The sequence below is a fragment of the Hypanus sabinus genome, chromosome 23 (genome assembly GCF_030144855.1).
Source record: "Hypanus sabinus isolate sHypSab1 chromosome 23, sHypSab1.hap1, whole genome shotgun sequence".
Lineage (NCBI taxonomy): Eukaryota > Metazoa > Chordata > Chondrichthyes > Myliobatiformes > Dasyatidae > Hypanus > Hypanus sabinus.
This window is the reverse complement of record NC_082728.1, coordinates 53080203-53100254: the sequence shown is the minus strand read 5'-3', so window position 1 is coordinate 53100254 and position 20052 is coordinate 53080203. Positions and strand designations below refer to the sequence as shown.

The 20052-nt window shown below is 41.9% G+C and overlaps 1 protein-coding gene across 6 annotated transcripts in view; it reads left to right on the top strand.

Moving 5' to 3' along the window:
- Positions 1-19769, top strand: part of tmem94 (transmembrane protein 94) — a 197888-nt gene extending 178119 nt beyond the window's left edge. For all 6 annotated transcript variants that reach the window (XM_059948880.1, XM_059948881.1, XM_059948878.1 and 3 more), the window contains 3 exons: positions 4459-4552; positions 6367-6537; positions 12057-19769. In XM_059948880.1, the coding sequence (XP_059804863.1) occupies positions 4459-4552; positions 6367-6537; positions 12057-12129 (338 nt within the window). In that variant the 3' untranslated portion in view covers positions 12130-19769. The remainder of the gene's footprint in view (positions 1-4458; positions 4553-6366; positions 6538-12056) is intronic.
- The last annotated feature ends 283 nt before the right edge of the window (positions 19770-20052 follow it).

Below are 20052 nucleotides of genomic sequence, written 5' to 3'. Positions count from 1 at the left end.
ATTAAGAAATAGCAGTTAACAGGAATGGTGGAGGTCAAGTTGAGGGCTGGAAGACCAAGAAAACTATATGAGAAAACTGCTCTTAGGATAGCTAGAAAGGTAAATCAAAACCCCCATTTGACTGCAAAAGACCTTCAGGAAGATTTAGCAGACTCTGAAGTGGTGGTGCACTGTTCTACTGTGCAGCAACACCTGCACAACTATGACCTTCATGGAAGAGTCATCAGAAGAAAACCTTTCCTGCGTCCTTGACTGATGAAGTTAAAATAGAATTTATTGGCTGCAATGAGCAAAGGTATGTTTGGAGAGAAGAAAAAAATACCTCTCCAACTGACTAATCTGTTGGAGTTTTTTGAGGGTGTAACAAGGATGTTAAACGAGGGTAAGCCAGTAGATGTTGTGTACCTAGATTTTCAGAAGGCATTCGTTAAGGTGCCACATAGGAGATTGGTGAGTAAAATCAGAGCTCATGGCATTGGGGGCAGGGTTTCAACATGGATAGAAAACTGGTTGGCAGATAGAAAGCAAAGGGTAGCAGTGAATGGGTGTTTCTCAGACTGGCTGGAGGTGACTAGTGGGGTACCACAGGGCTCTGTATTGGGACCACAGCTCTTTATGATTTATGTCAACGATTTAGATGAGGGCATTGAAAACTATATCAGCAAGTTTGTTGACGATACTAAACTGGGTGGCAGTGTGACATGCGAAGAGGACGTTAGGAGAATACAGGGAGACTTGGATAGGCTGAGTGAGTGGGCAGATACTTGGCAGATGTCATTCAATGTGAATAAATGTGAAGTTATCCACTTTGGAAGCTGGAACAAGAGGGCAGAGTATTGTCTGAACGGTGTCGAGTTAGGTAAGGGAGAAATGCAAAGAGACCTAGGAGTCCTAGTTCACCAGTCAATGAAGGTGAATGAGCAAGTGCAACAGGCAGTGAAGAGGGCAAATGGAATGTTGGCCTTTGTTACAAGGGGAATTGAATACAAGAGCAAGGATGTTCTTTTGCATTTGTACAGGGCCCTGGTGAGACCACACCTGGAATATTGTGTACAGTTTTGGTCTCCAGGTTTAAGGAAGGACATTCTGGCAATTGAGGAAGTGCAGCGTAGATTCACTAGGTTGATTCCTGGGATGGCAGGGCTGTCTTACGCAGAGAGATTGGAGAGATTGGGCTTGTACACGCTGGAATTGAGGAGATTGAGAGGGGATCTGATTGAAACGTTTAAGATAATTAAAGGATTTGATAGGATTGAGGCAGGAAATATGTTCCAGATGTTGGGAGAGTCCAGTACCAGAGGGCATGGATTGAGAATAAGAGGTCAGTTATTTAAAACAGAGTTGAGGAAGAGCTTCTTCTCCCAGAGAGTTGTGGAGGTGTGGAATGCACTGCCTCGGAAGACGGTGGAGGCCAATTCTCTGGATGCTTTCAAGAAGGAGCTGGATAGATATCTGATGGATAGGGGAATCAAGGGATATGGGGACAAGGCAGGGACTGGGTATTGATAGTGAATGATCAGCCATGATCTCAGAATGGCGGTGCAGACTCGGGGGGCCGAATGGTCTACTTCTGCACCTATTGTCTATTGTCTATTGTTAAGCATGGGGGTGGATCGATCATGCTTTGGACTTGTGTTGCAGCCAGTGGCATGGGGAACATTTCTCTGGTAGAGGGAAGAATGATTTCAATTAAATATCAGCAAATTCTGGAAGCAAACATCACACCGTCTGTAAAAAAAAAAGCTGAAGATGAAAAGAGGATGGCTTCTACAACAGGATAATGATACTAAACACACCTCAAAATCCACAATGGACTACCTCAAGAGTCACAAGCTGAAGGTTTTGCCATGGTCCTCACAGTCCCCTAACCTAAACATCATCGGAAATCTGGATAGACCTCAAAAGAGCAGTGCAAGCAAGACAGCCCAAGAATCTCACAGAACTGGAAGCCTTTTGCAAGGAAGAATGTGTGAAAATCCCCCAAACAAGAATTGAAAGACTCTTAGCTGGCTACAGAAAGTGTTTACAAGCTGTGATACTCACCAAAGGGGGTGTTACTAAGTACTGACCATGCAAGGTGCCCGAACTTTTGCTTCGGGCTCTACTTTTTTTTGTTATTTTGAAGCTAAAAGATGGAAATAAAAAAGTAATCTTGCTTAAAATATTAAAGAAATGTGTCATCTTTAACTTTATGCCTTTTGGAAATCAGGTAATCTTTTACTCGCTTAGCTATTCACAGTAACAGAAATTTTGACTAAGGGTGCCCAAACTTTTGTATGCCACTGTATCTCTTTGGTGCCAATATGTATCATGACTTCTGGCTGCTCACGCTCCCTTTTCAGGATATTGTGGACGTGTCCGGAAATATCATGGACCTTGGCACATAGGAGGGAAACTACCATCCATGTTATCCATGTTTCCTTTTAGCATCCACATAATCGCCTATTTGTCCCCCTAACTATAGAGTCCGCTATTACGGCTACCATCCACTTCACTTCCTTCTGAGCCTCAGAGCCAGACTGAATGCCACTGTTGCCTCACCCAGGTAGGTTGTTCTCACCCTCCCTCCCCCAAAATGGAGACAATTTTTGAGGGGGATGGTGAGGGGTGTGCCTTGGGGGTGAGTACCTCCCTACTTCCCTTATAGCTCCTGTGCTCCTTATAGCACCTCTTCACTTTTCCTAACAAGCTGAAGGTTACCGAGCTATAGCTCCAGTTCTTTAACTCAGTCTCTAAGGAGCTGCATCTCGATACAGATGTGGTCATCAGGGAGGCTGGTAGTTTCCTGGAATACCCACAACTGACACCCAGAACACAACACTGGCCCTGTAGACGTGCCCCCTATTCTCTTTAGAGTTAAATAAGAAAAAAAGGTATGAACTTGCCTGAAGCCCTGTTGAGCCAAAGGCTTATCACTTTGACTCAGAACATCCTATGATGGCTGCTCCACTAGACAGTGCTCTTCTTTTATGGAGACTGGGTTTTTAAAGCTCTTCGCCGGACTTGTACAGAAACACTTCTCCTGCAACTGCGCAGTACTCCAATCAAGAGCACCTGCTGAAAAATTTCTTGCTTTTTTAAAGCTCTTCTGCAGGATTCTGTAGATGTTGGGACTCGAATTAGTCCAAATACTGGAGGAGCTCAGCAGGTCAGGGAGCACCTGTGGAGAGAAATAAACAAATGAAGGTGGTGGGATGGAGATACATCTCTACCAAAGGAGGTATAAGGCACTCCTTCCCTCCACTAGTTTTAGGCAAGATGTAACACCTGCTTAGCTCCACGATCAGAGTCACATGAAGCCATGGGAGCAGTTGGTACATATCACAAGTCCTGGTTATGTGACCACTGATGCCAGGCAGACATTCTCTGAAAAGTATTGATAATGTCTGGGGTCACCCATCTTGTAAAGACACTGCCCAGAAGAAAGCAATGGTAAACCACTTTTGGAGAAAAAATTGCTGAGAGCAAACATGGTCATGAAAAGAGCACGATCGCTTCATATAACACATGATGCCGATAATGATGTTTTGATCTAAGACCTTTCATCGTGACAGTATGATGAAGGGTCTCAGCCCAATAAGTTGACTGTTTATTCCCCTCTGTAGATGTTGTCTGATCTGCTGAGTTCCTTTTGCATTTTGTGTGCTCTAGCAATAGGTATCACTTGCTCATGGAGCTCATTTGCAAATCATATCACACCACCCACAATTATAAAGTAATTGCCCTGTACCATATTATATAAGTGAGATATTCTACCGTTTTGCCACTATTGCCATTTCAGGAGGCTCTGGTATTTTTCTGAACTCGATGTTGGTCTTCCTTGAGCTCTGTGTTGCATGCTATCATCTACCTCCATTAGAGTAGCAAAGAGCTGAGCTGTATGTCCATGGCATGGATGCTTTTGGTAGAGATCCATCCAGACTCTGGTTCTGATAAAGGCTGTCTCAACTGAAGTGAAAGAACAGTCATCACCATTTGGGCAGTGCAGCTGGTAGAACCACTGCCTCAGCAGCAGAAACCCAGATTCAGTCCTGGCCTTGAGTGCTGTCTTTGTGGAATTTGCACATTCTTCTTGTGATTGTTGGGTTTCCTCTGATGTATCAAAGATGTTTGAATTTGTACATTAATTGGTCACTAGAAATTGCTGCTAGCATGGTTGAATCTGGATAAAGTTGATGAGAATGTGGGAAAAATTTTAAAAATAGGAAAAATGTAGCATTAATGTAAATAAGTGGATGAAGTTGTGGGCTCTGGGCTGAAGGTCCTCTTTCCAGTATTACAAGATGATCTGTGCTACCTTGAGGGTTAACGTGGTCACAAAGCAAATTAGCTGTGGTGAAAGTAGGTTAATTACAAGAGATGGTATACAAGTGTTTGCCTTTATTTCAGTAGAACTACAGAGCAGTCTATTTTGCATAGATCGTACCTTAATACATTGGTTTTTAATTTGATTTGCAGTTTGCATTTCCATCAGCCATGTTCATCGGTCCAAAACTCTGTGGAGAAAAAGTCCTTTCAGTAACTTATGGTGGTGTCTCACTTTACCTGTAGTGTAAGTATCATTTTACAGTCTGAACGTACACTCTAGGTGAGATGTGTAGTGAAAGTTCCCCTGTCTAGTACTAGTAAAAGTTCTGTCTAGTACTTCTAGATGACACCTAGGGCAAGGTATTGCTCCCAGCTTTCTGTCTGTCATTGTACAGTAACTGCTTTGCAGCTGGTAGTAATAGAACACTCTACAGTACAGAAACAGGCCCTTCATCCCATCTACTCTTTGCTGAACCATTAATCTGTTGTTCCTTCCCAGCTGTTTTCTGGTCAGTTAAGTTTTATGCAGCATTGGTTTTGGGAAGCTACCTGAACCACGGACACAAAACGTGCGCAAGGTCACCTAGTGTTCAGAATAGTAGTCGTACAGCATTATTTACCCTTTTATACTAATCCCATTTGTCAGCACAAGTGCTCATCTAAATACTAATGATCTAAGAGTCTTTGCTTCCATCGCTCTCACAAATTCCAATCACCTGCTGGCTGAGAAAGCCCCACCGCAGATTCCTTCCCAACCCAAATGCTGTCCTCCTAGACTCCACTGCCACTGGGAACAGGTTTCCCACTTTCCTCCCATCCTTACAACTCACAACCTTGCACACCTCAGTTGGATCTTCCCACAGTCCCCTCCAAAGGAAATAAAGCCAGCCTAGCGGTATAGTAGTCCTGGGGTTGGGGGTGGGGGGGAATGTATAATTCTTTGCATTAGAACAAACTGCAAAATATTTTCAGAAACTACTGCAAAAGCTGTACACCATAAACTGAGCCAAATATAACCAAGAATTCCAGTTTAAATGCTGCTCCTGATAAACTAGCTGATTTCATCCAATCTTTGGGCTCTGAAAATTGTTTATTTTTCTCTTGTTCATGAGTCTGATCTGCCTGTGAACTTCTGACACAAGAATTTGCCTCTGCTCCCATGAATTGTTCACTGGCAGGCACTGTTTTGTCAATTGCATGAAATGGGTTCACATTTTGGTCTGATGAGGGTTAATGTCTTACGAAAAAATTAGTGGTAGAAGTATTGAGTTCATGGATGGCAGGGGTTATGAAGGGGTTTAATAGAGATGTGTTTTCCACTTGTTTTTCACTTATCAGCGCAGGGCTATCAAGTTGAGATGGTCACTTAACTTAAAGATTGCTTAAAAAAACAGTGAAAGAATTGGACTTGGATTGTTATTGCCACATTTACCGAGGTACGGTGAAAAGCTTGTCTTCTGTTCACATGGTGCATTGAGATAGTACAATGTAAAACAACAGAATACAGAGTGCAGTGCAGGCTGACAAGGTAGATTGTGAGGTCAAGTCTCCCATCTATCATAGTAGGCTACCATTCAATAGTAAGCTTGGTGAACTGTGCTTCAGGCTTCTGTATCTTCTGTTCATTGTGAGAGGGGAGAAGAAAGAATATTCAGGGTGGGTGGGGTCTTGGATTATACTGGCTGCTTTCCCAAGGCAGCAAGAGGTGTAGGCAGAGTCCATGAAGGGGAGGCTAGTTTTTATGATGTGCTGGCTGTGTCCATAATTCTGCAACTTCTTGTAGTCTTGGCAGAGCAGTCATGATGCATCCAGATAGGATGCTTTTAGTGGTGCATTCTTTCTTTGTAAAGAAAAAAATATAAAAAAGGAATGCATGGACATGTAATTAATGTGGAATTAATTAGATGAGGGTCATCTGTGGAGTAAAATGTTTCAGTGCCTTAAACTTTTTGTCAACTTTGCAATTATATATATAATGGATGTGAGCTTATTAAAGGGCTTGTGGCTTGGGATTGGCTTACCTGCTTGAGACAGTATCCTTTCTTTTGTGATCTCTAGGTTGGTGAGCCAAATTGTACTGCTGCTGGTGGATTTAAAGCTGTGGAAAAATGTGGATACCCAATTGATCTTTGACCTATATGACATCCCATTGATCTCTTGGCTCCTTGGCTTCTTATCTGTCATTCTAGTGGTGTTTATCAATGAAGTCGTCAAACTGCACGAAATAAGGTAAGCACATAGATTTACAAGGATCATAAATAACCATTGCCTTTAGCTGTAAGCTATGAACAAGCTCAATGTCCTTTCCACAAAAAACTGAGAAAATTCTTGCCACTTGAGCTGCTGGAAAGCTTAACTTAAAGATGTGATGATTTAATTCATGAGATCTTTTGTTAATGCTGTATTTGTATAAAGTTTTTTATGAGTTAAAATACGGTAAGCTCATATATAAGTTAAATATGCTCGCAATATAAATAGATCTTGTAGGCCTCTTGGATTAATTATAGGATGTTACACAGGGTAACATTTCACTGTTTTCTCTCAACCCACGGAATGTTGCAGTGTCGAGGATCAGTCCCACCCCATTTCTTAGTGTGTAAGATGCAATATTTTTCTTGCTTCCATTCCCAACATCACAGTGTTGCAATATTTTGGGATAGGTCCTGACTCACTGATTATTAATGTGTCCTGGGTTTGCTCTGCAGCTCCAGAATGCTGTAATGTTTATGGATGGCCTCCTGACTCATGGAAGCTAATGCAGACTTGTGATCGGGTCTTGAGCTGCTAAAGTTATTTCTGCTTCTCATTTCACCCTTTGAATCTTGGTAAATAATTGGGGAGAATAAATGGGGAGAAAATTCAAAAATCACAAGTGCAAAGGGACTTGCGAACGCTTGTGCAGGGTTCCCTAAAGGTTAACTTACAGGTTGAATTAGTGGTAAGAAAGGCAAATACAATGTAAGCATTCATTTTATGAGGACTAGAATATAAGAGAAAGGATATGATGCTGAGATTTTATAAACCATTGGTCAGACTGCACTTGGAGCAGTTTTGGCCCCTTATGTAAGAAAAGAGGTTCCGACATTGAAGAGGATCCAGAGGAAGTTCATGAGAATGATCCTGAGAATAAAAGAGATCCTCAGAATAGAAGGGAATCCATTTAGAACAGAGATGAGGGAAACTTTATAGGCATAGGACGGTGAATCTGGTATTTATTGCCACAAACTGCTATGGAGCCCAAGTCATTGAATATATTTAAAGGAGAGGTTGATAGTTTCTTGATTAGTTGGGGTGTTAGAGATTATGGGGATAGGGCAAGAGAATGGGGTTGAGAGGGATAATGAATTAGTCATGCTGGAATTGTGGAGCAGACTAGAACCATAGGATATTACAGCACAGAAATAGGCCTTTTGGCCCTTCTTGGCTGTGCCAAACCAATTTTCTGCCTAGTCCCAATGACCTACACCTGGCCCATATCCCTCCATACACCTCTCGTCCATGTACCTGTCCAAGTTTTTCTTAAATGTTAATCTCTTCATCTGGCAGCTCATTCCACACTCCCACCACTCTTTATGTGAAGAAGCCCCCCCAATGTTCCCTTTAAACTTTTCCCCCTTCACCCTTAACCCATGTTAAAATGTTGAAAGGGTTGGACAGAGTAGATGTGGAAAGGCTGTTTCCCTTGGTGGGTGAGTCCAGGACAAGAGGTCACAGTCTTAGAATTAGAGGTTACCCATTTAAGACAGAGATTAGGAGAAATTTTTTTTAGCCAGAGGGTCGTGGATTTATGGAATTCGTTGCCACGTACAGCTGTGGAGGCCCAATCATTGAGGGTGTTTAAGGAGGAGATTGATAGGTATCTAATTAGTCAGGGTATCAAGGGATATGGGGAAAGTCCGGAAATTGGAACTAGATGGGAGAATGGTTCAGCTCATGGTGGAATGGCGGAGAAGAGATGGGCTGAATGGCCTACTTCTGCTCCTTGGTCTTGTGATCCTGTGATGTCCTCTGGTTTTTTTCCCTCCCCTAGCCTTAGTGGAAAAAGCCTGCTTGCATTCATTCTATCTAGACCCATCATAATTTTATATACCTCTATCAAGTCTCCCCTCAATCTTCTACACTCCAGGAAATAAAATCCTTCCTCTTATATTCTAGTCCTCATGAAATGAATGCTTGCATTGTATTTGCCTTCAATTCAATTCAGTTCAATCTTTCTCAGTGTCTCAAGTCCCAGCAACATCCTTGTAAACCTTCTCTGCTCTCTTTCAACCTTATTAATATCCTTCCTGTAATTCGGTGACCAAAACTGCACACAATACTCCAAATTCGGCCTCACCAATGCCTTATACAACCTCACCATAACATTCCAACTCTTATACTCAATACTTTGGTTTATAAAGGCCAATGTACCAAAAGCTCTCTTTACTACCCTATCTACCTGTGACGCCACTTTTAGGGAATCATGCATCTGTATTCCCAGATCCCTCTGTTTTACTGCACTCCTCAGTGCCCTACCATTTACCTTGTATGTTCTACTTTGGTTTGTCCTTCCAAAGTGCAATACCTCACACTTGTCTATATTAAACTCCATCTGCCATTTTTCAGCCCATTTTTCCAGCTGGTCCAAATCCCTCTGCAAGCTTTGAAAACCTTCCTCACTGTCCACTACACCTCCAATCTTTGTATCATCAGCAAATTTGCTGATCCAATTTACCACATTATCATCCAGATCATTGATATAGATGACAAGTAACAATGGACACAGCACTGATCCCTGTGGTACACCACTAGTCACAGTCCTCCACTCAGAGAAGCAATCCTCCACTACCACTCTCTCTCCCATTGAGCCAATGTCTAATCCAATTTACTACCTCATCATGTATACCTCGCGGCTGAATCTTCCGAAATAACCTCCCATGCGGGACCTTGTCAGAGGCCTTACTGAAGTCCATGTATACAACATCCACTACCTTCCCTTCATTCACTTTCCTGGTAACCTCCTCGAAAAACTCTTTGTTAAACATGATCTACCACGCACAAAGCCGTGCTGACTCTCCCTAATAAGTCCCTGTCCATCCAAATACTTGTAGATCCTATCTCTTAGTACTCCTTCCAATAATTTACCTATTACAGACGTCAAACTTAATGGCCTATAATTTCCTGGCTTACTTATAGAGCCTTTTTTAAACAATGGAACAACATGAGCTCTCCTCCAATCCTCCATCACCTCACCCGTAGATACCAACATTTTAAATATATCTGTCAGGGACCCTACAATTTCAACACTAGTCTCCTTCAAAGTCCAAGGGAATACCCTGTCAGGTCCTGGGGATTTATCTACTCTGATTTGCCTCAAGATAGCAAGCACTTCCTCCTCTTCAATCTGTATAGGTTCCATGACCTCACTACTTGCTTGCCTCATTTCCATTGACCCCATGCCAGTTTCCTTAGTAAATACAGACGCAAAAAACCCATTTAAGATCTCCCCCATTTCTTTTGGTTCCATACATAGCCGACCAGTCTGATCTTCAAGAGGACCAATTTTACCCCTGTTTTCTGTTATCCAATCTTATCCAATTTTCTGTTCTTAATATACCTGTAGAAGCTCTTTGGATTATCCTTCACCTTGACTGCCGAAGGGTCTCGGCCCGAAACGTCGACAGTGTTTCTTCCTATAGATGCTGCCTGGCCTGCTGTGTTCCACCAGCATTTTGTGTGTGTTGCTCATTATTCTTATTCACTTTGCCTTTAATCCTGACAAGAACATATAAACTCTACACTCTCAAAATTTCTCCTTTTAAGGCCTCCCACTTACCAACGACATCCTTGCCAGAAATCAACCTGACCCAATCCGTGCTTTTTAGATCCTTTCTCGTTTTTTTTCAAATTTGACCTTTTTCCAGTTTAGAACCTCGACCCGAGGACCAGATCTATCTTTATCCATGATCAAGTTGAAACTAATGGTATTATGATCACTGGAACCAAAGTGTTCCCCTACACACATTTCGATCACCTGTCCTAACTCGTTTCCTTATAGGAGATCTAATATTGCATTCTCTCTAGTTGGTACCTCTATATATTGATTTAGAAAACTTTCCCGAACACATTTTACAAACTCTAACCAGTCTAGACCTTTAACAGTATGGGAGTCCCTACCAATATGTGGAAAATTACATCGCCTACTATCACAACTTTATGTTTCCTGCAGTTGTCTGCTATCTCTCTGCAGATTTGCTCCTCCAATTCTCGCTGACTATTGGGTGGTCTATAATACAATCCTGTTAATGTGGTCATACCTTTCCTGCTTCTCAGCTCCACCCCTATGGCCTTGGTAGGCAAGCCCTCTAATCTGTCCTGCCTGAGCACTGCTGTAACATTTTCCCTGACTAGCAATGCCATCCCCCACCCCACCCTTCATCCCTCTGCCTCTATCACATCTGAAACATCAGAACCCTGGAACATTGATCTGCCAGTCCTGCCCCTCCTGTAGCCAAGTTTCACTAATGGCTACAATGTCATAATTCCACATGTCAATCCATGCCCTCAGCTTGTCAGCCTTCCCCACAATACTTCTCACATTGAAATAGACACACCTCAGAAGATTATTAACACCACACACAACCCTTCTATTTGTGACTTTGCATGAAACTTACTTACTTATTTATAAACATCATTTATTTAACCTCCGCTCCACTATCTACTCTGGCACTCTGGTTCCCATCCCCCTGCAAATCTAGTTTAAATCCACCCCCCCCCCCTCCATTAGAACAACCCTCCCTGCAAGGATATTGGTCCCCTTGTAGTTCAGGTGTAACTCATCTCTCTTGTACAGGTCCCACCTGCCCCAGAAGAGGTCCCAATGATCCTGAAATCTGAAACCCTGCCTCCGACACCAGTTCCTGAGCCACTTGTTCATCCTCCAGAGCATCCTATTTTTACCCTCACTGGCACGTGGCACAGGGTAGCAATCCTGAGATTACCACCCTCGAGGTCCTGCTTTTTAACTTCCTACCAAGCTCTCTATACTCACTCTTCAGGGCTTCCTCACTCTTTCTTCCTATGTCTTCAGTACTGATGTGTACCATGACATCTGGCTGGTCACCCTCCAGATGTGAGGGATGAGTGGCCTAATTCTGCTCCTATGTCTTATGGTTTATCCCTGTCAAGTGAAGTACCTTGAAGCTCTTATTTGCTTGTCTGGCAAGTTGAATCCTTACGTTCTATGCAAGCAATTCTCATAACCCATTCCTTCACTACTCAGAAGCATATGTTTTGCTGCCCTTGAGTTTTTGTTATCTTGTATATTTTGGTGAATGAAGTAATTATTATGGAAGAGCAGATAAATTGATGTAATTACCAGGTATTGTGTGGTTCCGGTGTTATTTTCTTTCAGTTAATTTAGCCCTTAATTACTAGTTAGGTGTCCTCAGAGTTGATGCTTTAGTCTTTTCTGCATGCTCACTAGCTAACTGTTTATTTAGAATGATATGAAATGTATAAATCTGAAGGCACATAGTTGAAATTATGATGAACACATTAATGAAGAGGTAATAACTAATGTAATTTTACTTCAGTTTGAGGATTTGAACTTGGCTTAAAAGATCTGTGAATAAAATTACATAATCAGAAGTGCCTGTAGGAGTGTCATAAAACTAAGGTTTAAACCTAAACAGGTTAGGGATAATCTACACTTCATTAATTCAGCATTTAAGTTCACCTAACGGGCACATTTTTCCTGTTCCTTGAAGGGTCCGAGACCGTTACCAGAAGAGACAAAAGCTGCAGTTTGAAACCAAGCTTGGAATGAATTCTCCATTCTGACACTGGGATAATTGCTAATGTGCTAAACTGTCAATCACAGAGGAGGGGTAGCTTCTGAGCCGACTTCAGGCAGATCGGGTCAAGGAGCTGGCCCACAAACACCATATTACTGCTGCATGAAGACTTCAAAACTGCACTAGAACTTGCCAACCTCACATCGGTTGAGGAGGTTTACCAGATACCTCAGGACAAACACAGGGCACAGAGATAGGAGTGTGCTGCTTCAGGAACCTGGAAGTGCATGTTCATGCAAGTTAAAGTGGAAAAAGTCCTCTTTGTAAAGTTGGTCTCCAGTAATTGGAAAATATATCAACACTGCATCTCTTTCTCACTGCGCACATCTGTCAGCCTGTGCCCAGAGGAGAGGAATTGATGCTTCAGTAAAGGAAAATATATTGGTTGCAGCTTCACAAATAAGTTATGTAGTCTTCCCACAAAAAGATTTGTTTACCTACCTTTTCCAGTTTTGGGGCCTTCAGGTAGTATTCAGTAATGTAATGATGTCCAGTATTTGGAGCCCTTAACCATTGTGAGTGAAATAGGAAGTAGGAAGTATCACTGCCTCCTAGTTTTAAATTCCATCTATCTCATGGATTTGTGAGCTCCTGGTGCAGTAACCAGTAGGCAGCAGGGAACCCCTTTAGACTCAACCAGGATTGCTTCTGCACTCTGTTGGGAGGTGTTTTATGATTTTAGATCAGTGACTCCACCAGAATCAGAATTTGTTTTGTCAAGCTCAGCCATACTCACCCAGATGAATAAAGTACTGGGCATTTGTTCTTATGTGCATGTATTTGTTATTATGTGCCAGGCTGATCTTATTTAATTTGAGAGGAATTGTGCATTGTATCCAAATAACCCTACATTTGGACCAGGTGAGGGGATGGTTTAAATGTTCTAAATCAGTTATTCATTTGGTGCGATTTTTTTAAAGTGAAATCATTGATGGCTCATCTTGACTGGATTCAAAAAACATATCACTGCAGCTGCTGGGAATCATAGTTAAAAACAATGCTGGAAATACTGTAGCAGAAGCTGAGGGGAGGTTTGTATTTCAGGTTGATGACTTTTCACTAGAGCTCATATCACTCCTACTTCATGTGCATAGTACAGAAGGTGAAAAGTGAATAATAGTAATGGTCAGACAGCTGCTCTTACAAAACCCATTCAGAACAGAGCAGAAGAGTGATGCAGTTTCTCATCTTTGTATTCAGCTGTTCCAGATTTCTGCAATTATAGAGCCACGTAATGTCATGCAGCCATACAAAGTGAGTTGCTTACTATGAATCTGTGGTGAGCTTGAAACACAATATCACAGCAGCTCTGTCTCTGAACTGCACCACAAGCTTTCAGGCAAAGTGATACTCTGAAAAGTTATTGCAAAGAGTAACTGTAATGGCAGTGCATTCATCTTTTAGTTCATTAAATGAGTAGTTTAAATTGCAGATGAAGGAACTCAAGCCCTCCTCCCCACTCCCCAGCCAGTGCTTGTCCTTTCCACCTCAGTAAATGTAGTTTTCAGTGCACATGTGCAATTGAAGTTCACCTTGGAAATTGTTACATGGTCTTTTTAAGCTGTGCAAATGAGGAGAGTGATATGTTTTCCTCTGAAGCAAAAAGTGATTATGATCTCTGGGTTAAATTGCACTCCGGAGTTTTGACTGAGCACTTATAGTCATAAACCACTTTTTTCTGCCAATGCACTTCTTTGTCGGTGTATACAGTATAACACCATCCTGTGTGACCCTCTTTAAGGGTAATTACTGAGAGAAATCAGTATGGGTTTTCGGTGTCTCGGCTGTTGGGAATTCTCAGCCTGTCCAGGTTCTAACTCCTCATTGTGAACATGATTTGGGTCGGAATCTCTTGCCTTTTGTGGATTTCCTCCAGCAACTTTCCTCTTTACCACCGTCAGTCCCGTAACACAGTCTATCCCTCCATTACACCCCAAAATTTCAATTTGGAGACCCCAATTTAAAAGCCACCTACTCCAAGATATTTATCACAGTCCAAACTGAAGCATCCCTCCTACTAAGCTGGTGATCGTAGTTGCCCAGAACCCATCTGCTGTCATGCTTTCTGTATTGGTGCAGTGTGGTAGGAAAATATACCCTGGTGTATGGTCAGTTCTACCCTAGTGTATTGGCATTTCATTAGGACTCAGCATATTGGGCTTTTGTTGCTACTGAATTTGAAAACCATGTGCCATGCATTAGTGGATTGCTGTGTCTTTAAGGGCACAGAGGAGCCTCCAGTTTAGTTTCTTTAAAATAAAATTGGCATCTTGGTTAGCTCATGTTGAATTGCTAATTATTTGACCTTTTGTGTTGTAGAGATAATTGGCTTTGTGTGGTTAATTGATGTTGTTTAGTGCCCTTCATCTCATGAAATGGCTGTCCACTGCTTTACAATCATTTGTGTGTTTTACCATCACCATTCTAGTTTGTGCATGACCCTGTTTGCAGCTGTTGAGTCTTTAATATTTTCCAGAGACAAACCAACCTTTCTGATGTAGTGCAGGAGTTGTTACATATTCTAATAGTTAATGAAGATTAATAATCTTGAAACAATTTTGCACATACTGCTTCACCTATGTGGCCTGTTACTCTGGTGCTAACGACTTGCTCGCTTGGTAACATGTATCATACAAAGTAGCATAATGGCGTAAATTGGCATCATCCAGTGTCTGTATTGGTGCAGGATGGATCCATGGCCTCCTTTATTGTCAAAATGAATCCAAACTCAGGTTGGAGGAACAGCACCTTATATACCAGCTGGGTAGCCTCCAACCTGATGGCATGAACATTGACTTCTCTAACTTCCATTAATGCCCCTCCTCCCCTTCTTACCCCATCCCTGACATATTTAGTTGTTTGCCTGTTCTCCATCTCCCTCTGGTGCCTCCCCGCCCCACCTTCTTTCTCCTGAGGCCTCCCGTCCCATGATCCTTTCTCTTCTCCAGCTCTGTATCACTTTCGCCAATCACCTTTCCAGCTCTTAGCTTCATCCCACCCCCTCCGGTCTTCTTCTATCATTTTGCATTTCCCCCTCCCTCCACTACTTTCAAATCTCTTACTATCTTTCCTTTCGGTTAGTCCTGACGAAGGGTCTCGGCCCGAAACATCGACAGCGCTTCTCCCTATAGATGCTGCCTGGCCTGCTGTGTCCCACCAGCATTTTGTGTGTGTTGTGGTTTCCAATGAGGCTTGGTGTGGGAATCAGAACCATTACCAGATGGGAAAATGAACAGACAGTGAGTAATTGTTTGAATTGCGTATTGCACAATGGCTGTGAAAGTCCTCACACAAGACCCTCAAAGATTCCAAATTAGTTCTCTTGTAACACTGATTGTAGAAAATTATTTATTTTTGAGAATACGCAACAGCTCTTTCTTTCCAAGAGCATTGCCATACTGGTAAATGTATACCTTAGATGTAATATTTCTCAGCTGGGAAACCCAAAATTATTTGATTGTGAGACTATTCCATGTGTCATTCCTGCGAGACTATACATTTCTTATGTTATTATTCATTGTCACATTCTTTTGTTGCCCTGTCTCTGGTTGTCAGGCAGTGAGCAGCTTTTGAAGACACTCTGCTTACAGGGGTTCTGCATTTAGAAAACAGCTGTGTTCAAGGGTCAGTGTCAGCAGGCAGCTGTTTGGCTGGAGCAATTAAGGGCTTCAAAACAAAATAAACATGTAGCACAGCTTTCAGCTTCTACACCACATTCTGTGCAGAAAGTGTGCTTATGTGCCTGCAGGCCAGTTGCCCAGCCACAAATGTGTGACACAGGAAGACTCTTGAATGATGTTGCTTTTACTGACTGATGAAGTGTGCCCTGCACAGGACAAATCATAGGGAACTGCACACCAAAATGACATCTGACAGGATATGCAGATGAAGTCCACTGCCCTGAGTCACCACCTGCTGCCCTAATGTAACTGATCCAATTCAGAAAGCTTATGTAGCAGGAGCTGGGTCTTGATGTGTTTTTAAAATGAGTGTTTTAACTGAAGGGAAGGGGAATCAAAAAAAAAACTTTTAAAATTAAACCAACCAAAAGTCATTGGTGATTTAAAATCATAATCATAAAATCATGAAAATCTCTTTAATAAGAAATGAAGCTGCTCTCCCTTTCCTTTCCAGGGCCCCTTCAGTCTCTATTGAAATGAAATGCAAGCCTAAGAGCTCAGGATGCCCAGTGTGAGTGCTGGGGAATGCCAGCAGGACTCAGCTGACACAGAGGGCTCTGTAGAGAATCCTGCAGCAGAGGTCTTGACAGGTGTGGTTTCTAACTTGCCAAGCACCTTCTGGATTTGTTTAGAAATCATCTTCCAGCAAAATACACATTCCATCATAGTAATTTGGAAATAAAGGGTTTATCCTCTTACTAACCAAAACTTTGGATTTAATTTGACCCCATCTTAAAGTCAGTAGATTTCATGCTGAAAGGACTTCAGAATTGGTGTTCTAATAGCTTATTAATTCACTGGGACAGTGCCAGCTACCTAAATTGGCAAAAGAAAGAATAATTGCTTACAGCATGCACTGAGACCTTTACCAAAGAGCCCTGTAGCTGGGTAAAGTTCCTAAAAGCAGGAAGATTTTGCTCTAATATCTCTGCTTCAGGTGGTACATTGGTTACTAGATGCATCATGCCTTTGTAAAAATTGTGAAGAATTTGGAGTTCGAGTTACCAGTGGCTTCTGACAACACTAGGGATGTGATGGATTTTAGGGTTCATGTTGATATCACTGCAACCCAAAAAGCAAACCTTTCAGTGCTTCTAACCCCACTGTGTGCAACCTGTAGTGGGTGGCAAAAACCACCTTGCAGGAAAGTTCTATAGGTTGTAGCTGTTTCAGTAGTGCAGTTCCCAGACCATTAGGATGTGCAAACATTCAGTTACCCTTCTATGAGGGGGCAGTGATGGAGAAAGGAGGGAGCTGATAGCTAGAAAACATGGGCTTGTCTACTGGGGAGAAAGTGAGTCAGTGTCATTGGTCACTCACTAACTCAAAAGTTGTAGCAGAGACTTCTGTTCAACCTGTGGTTGGTCATTTCCTCAGCAGAACCTTGACAATTACTCAGCAGTGGCCTGACTCCAGGTTGGGCATGTCCTTAATCCAGTTAAAATGCATCAGAGGTTTCTTACAGTTCTATTCACCAGAACCTTGTCCTACCCTTCTATATTGCGCCACTCTAAAGTTGCATTTCATGACATAGCCGAGGCAAACTGCTGATGTGCAGCCGAGGAACAGCTCTATCCTCATCCAACCATCCCACAAGGTTGGTATTGCAATGTGCTCTGTTCCAATAGCTGAGAGAAATGGAAAGAGGCCATTTGGCCCCACGTACCTGTGCAACCATTCCATAAGATAATGGCTACCACTCTCCTGCACACCCTTGTTCTTGTAGTCTTGTGAAGTGCCGACAGTAATCTCCCCAAGTGCTTTTCCATTCTGATAATTCAGATCCCTGGTTACAGTGAAGAACAAAGTAAGGCAATATTACTGCTTCTGCTTTATTATTTTGAAACCTGTGCATATAGTTCCAAGAGAAATGCAATAAGTATATTTTGTAAGAATTACTTTTGGGGATGAATTATGCATTCCTTTAGAGGGCCAGCCTCTGATTACAGCAGCAGGCTGGGAAATACTTCAAAAGTTTGTCATTTTAAAACAAAACTAAGGCAAAAAAAAATTAAGTCTTAAACCAGTTCCCCTGTTTAAAGCTTAAATATTTACTGCTGTTCCATGTGCTAAAATGCAGAATCATAAATTTAAATTGTCAGCAGCTGATGGAACTCTGACTTGATCCTGGTGTTCCTTTCAGTGAAACTGTGTGGTGAGTTAATGATTCTCATTTTTCAGGCTATCACAAATATTAATTCAGTTCCTCACTACTTCCCACTGCCCTTTCATGCGTACGTAATGAAAGGGTTTTGAATGACTGTGGCTGTATTTAACTGCATAATGTACACCTCAGACATGATGATCCAGAGTTCTTACGTTGAAAGGGGCTTTGTTAAAACTTCCAGTGATCTGGAAGTGACCATCATTAGATCTGAATGAGACAAAATGCAGTAAATATTGGTGCAATGGTAATCTGTCCATTAGTTTATAAATACTGTATGCTTGTGAATGCATAATTTTAAAACTTATTTTAATGTACATGGGGATGAGTTGAGATTTTTACATTGTATATTGGATGATAGCATCTGGGTCGATTTGTAGCAAGGACTGTCATCAGTAACTCTGATCTGAAAGCTACAGTAAAACTCCGCTCATCCATTCTCTGTTAGGAAGTTGTGATGTTTTAGCAGCTGACTCACTGAGCCTGTTTCCCCTGCTCCCTTTGAATTCATCGCAGCCCTGTAGCCCTGTACTCCTTTAAATTTGCTGTATTCACAAGATATTAAATTGCTGTGAAATATTTTAATGAAGCAATAGAAATTGTGTTGTATTAACAGGAGTAACAACCGGTGGTCTGGGAAATCCGACAATTCAGCATCTTTGCCATTTTGGTGGTGCCAGAGTTTTACTGTATAACCAGGTTGGTCCTAGAGATGAGGTGTTTAAACCAATGTGGGACGGAGATGAGAAACTGCTTTTCCCCAGAGAATAGTGAATCTGAAAATTCTCTACCCAGGGAAGAAGTAAAGGTTACCTCATTAAATATATTTAACACAGATTTTTTTTTTTTTGCATAGCAGGGGAATTGAGGGTTGTGGGGAAAGGGCACTAATCACTAATCTGAGTCCATAGCCTGACCTCAGTAGCGTGATAGTTAGCATGATGCTATTACAGTTTGGGACATCAGAGTTCGCAATTCATTTCCTACGTTGTCCTTAAGGAGTTTGTAATCCTCCCCATGAATGCATGGATTTCTTCTGGGTGCTCCAGTTTCCTTCCACATTCCAAAGATGTAGGCTGATTGATCATTGTAAATTGTCCTGTGATTAGGCTAGGGTTAAATAGGTGGGTGGTATAGCTCATTGGGCCAGAAGGGCCTGTTCTGCAAACAGCGATGAAGTAGGCTTGACAGGCCAAATGGTCCACTCCTGCTCCTATTTCTTCTATTCTTATGTAATGCCACTTTGCATATTTGATCTGCCCTTCCAACAAAAACCTGTGCACTTTCACTACTCCCCGTTATAAATCCTAGAGGGCCAAACTCATAACCACTTATTTTTGTGACTCAAAGTTGAAGCTTTAAACTGCCTTCCTGATGTAGTGATGAACTTTCCTTTTCAGTACTGTATTGCTTTGTTGAGAAAGGTAGACTGTAATCTCCCATTGTTTTCCTTCCTATTTATCCAAAGTAAATCTTTGTATTGCCAATCAGCATGCTGCCGTATTGAATCCAATAGCTTTGGGATTTGTGGCCCACATTAAGTTATACTTGCACATGTGTTTGAAACTTGTCAGTCTTACTCTAATGGGGGCTTGTTGGTAATGACTGGTGGCCGAGAGCCTTTAATGCCACGGACAGTTATGTTTCAGTGGCGTTTTATAAATGATGTACATTGTGTAAATGTTAGAGATATTTAATAATGTTGCACTGTTTTAATTTTTACAATGGAAACTTGTAACTTGGAAAGCAAATTGCAATGAGAATAAATAGTGTTTTGTAGTGTTTTGGTCTCTTGCTGACTAGTACATCTTGATGTGATTTATTGGGCTGTGCAAGCAGTCCCTTGAAGTTCAGAGTGATTTGTATACACCTGTAAGTTCTGGTGTTGCTGATAATGGTCAATGTAAGACAGATGGACTCTGCCACAGGTAGGTACGCAAGTCTGTATCTTCCCATCATATTTGAACTTTTGAGTGCTTTGGCCAAAGGTTTTTGAGATTATTCGTTTATCACTTGATCATGAATCTTGAAACCCACTACAATACAAGACTGGTCCTTTTATGCA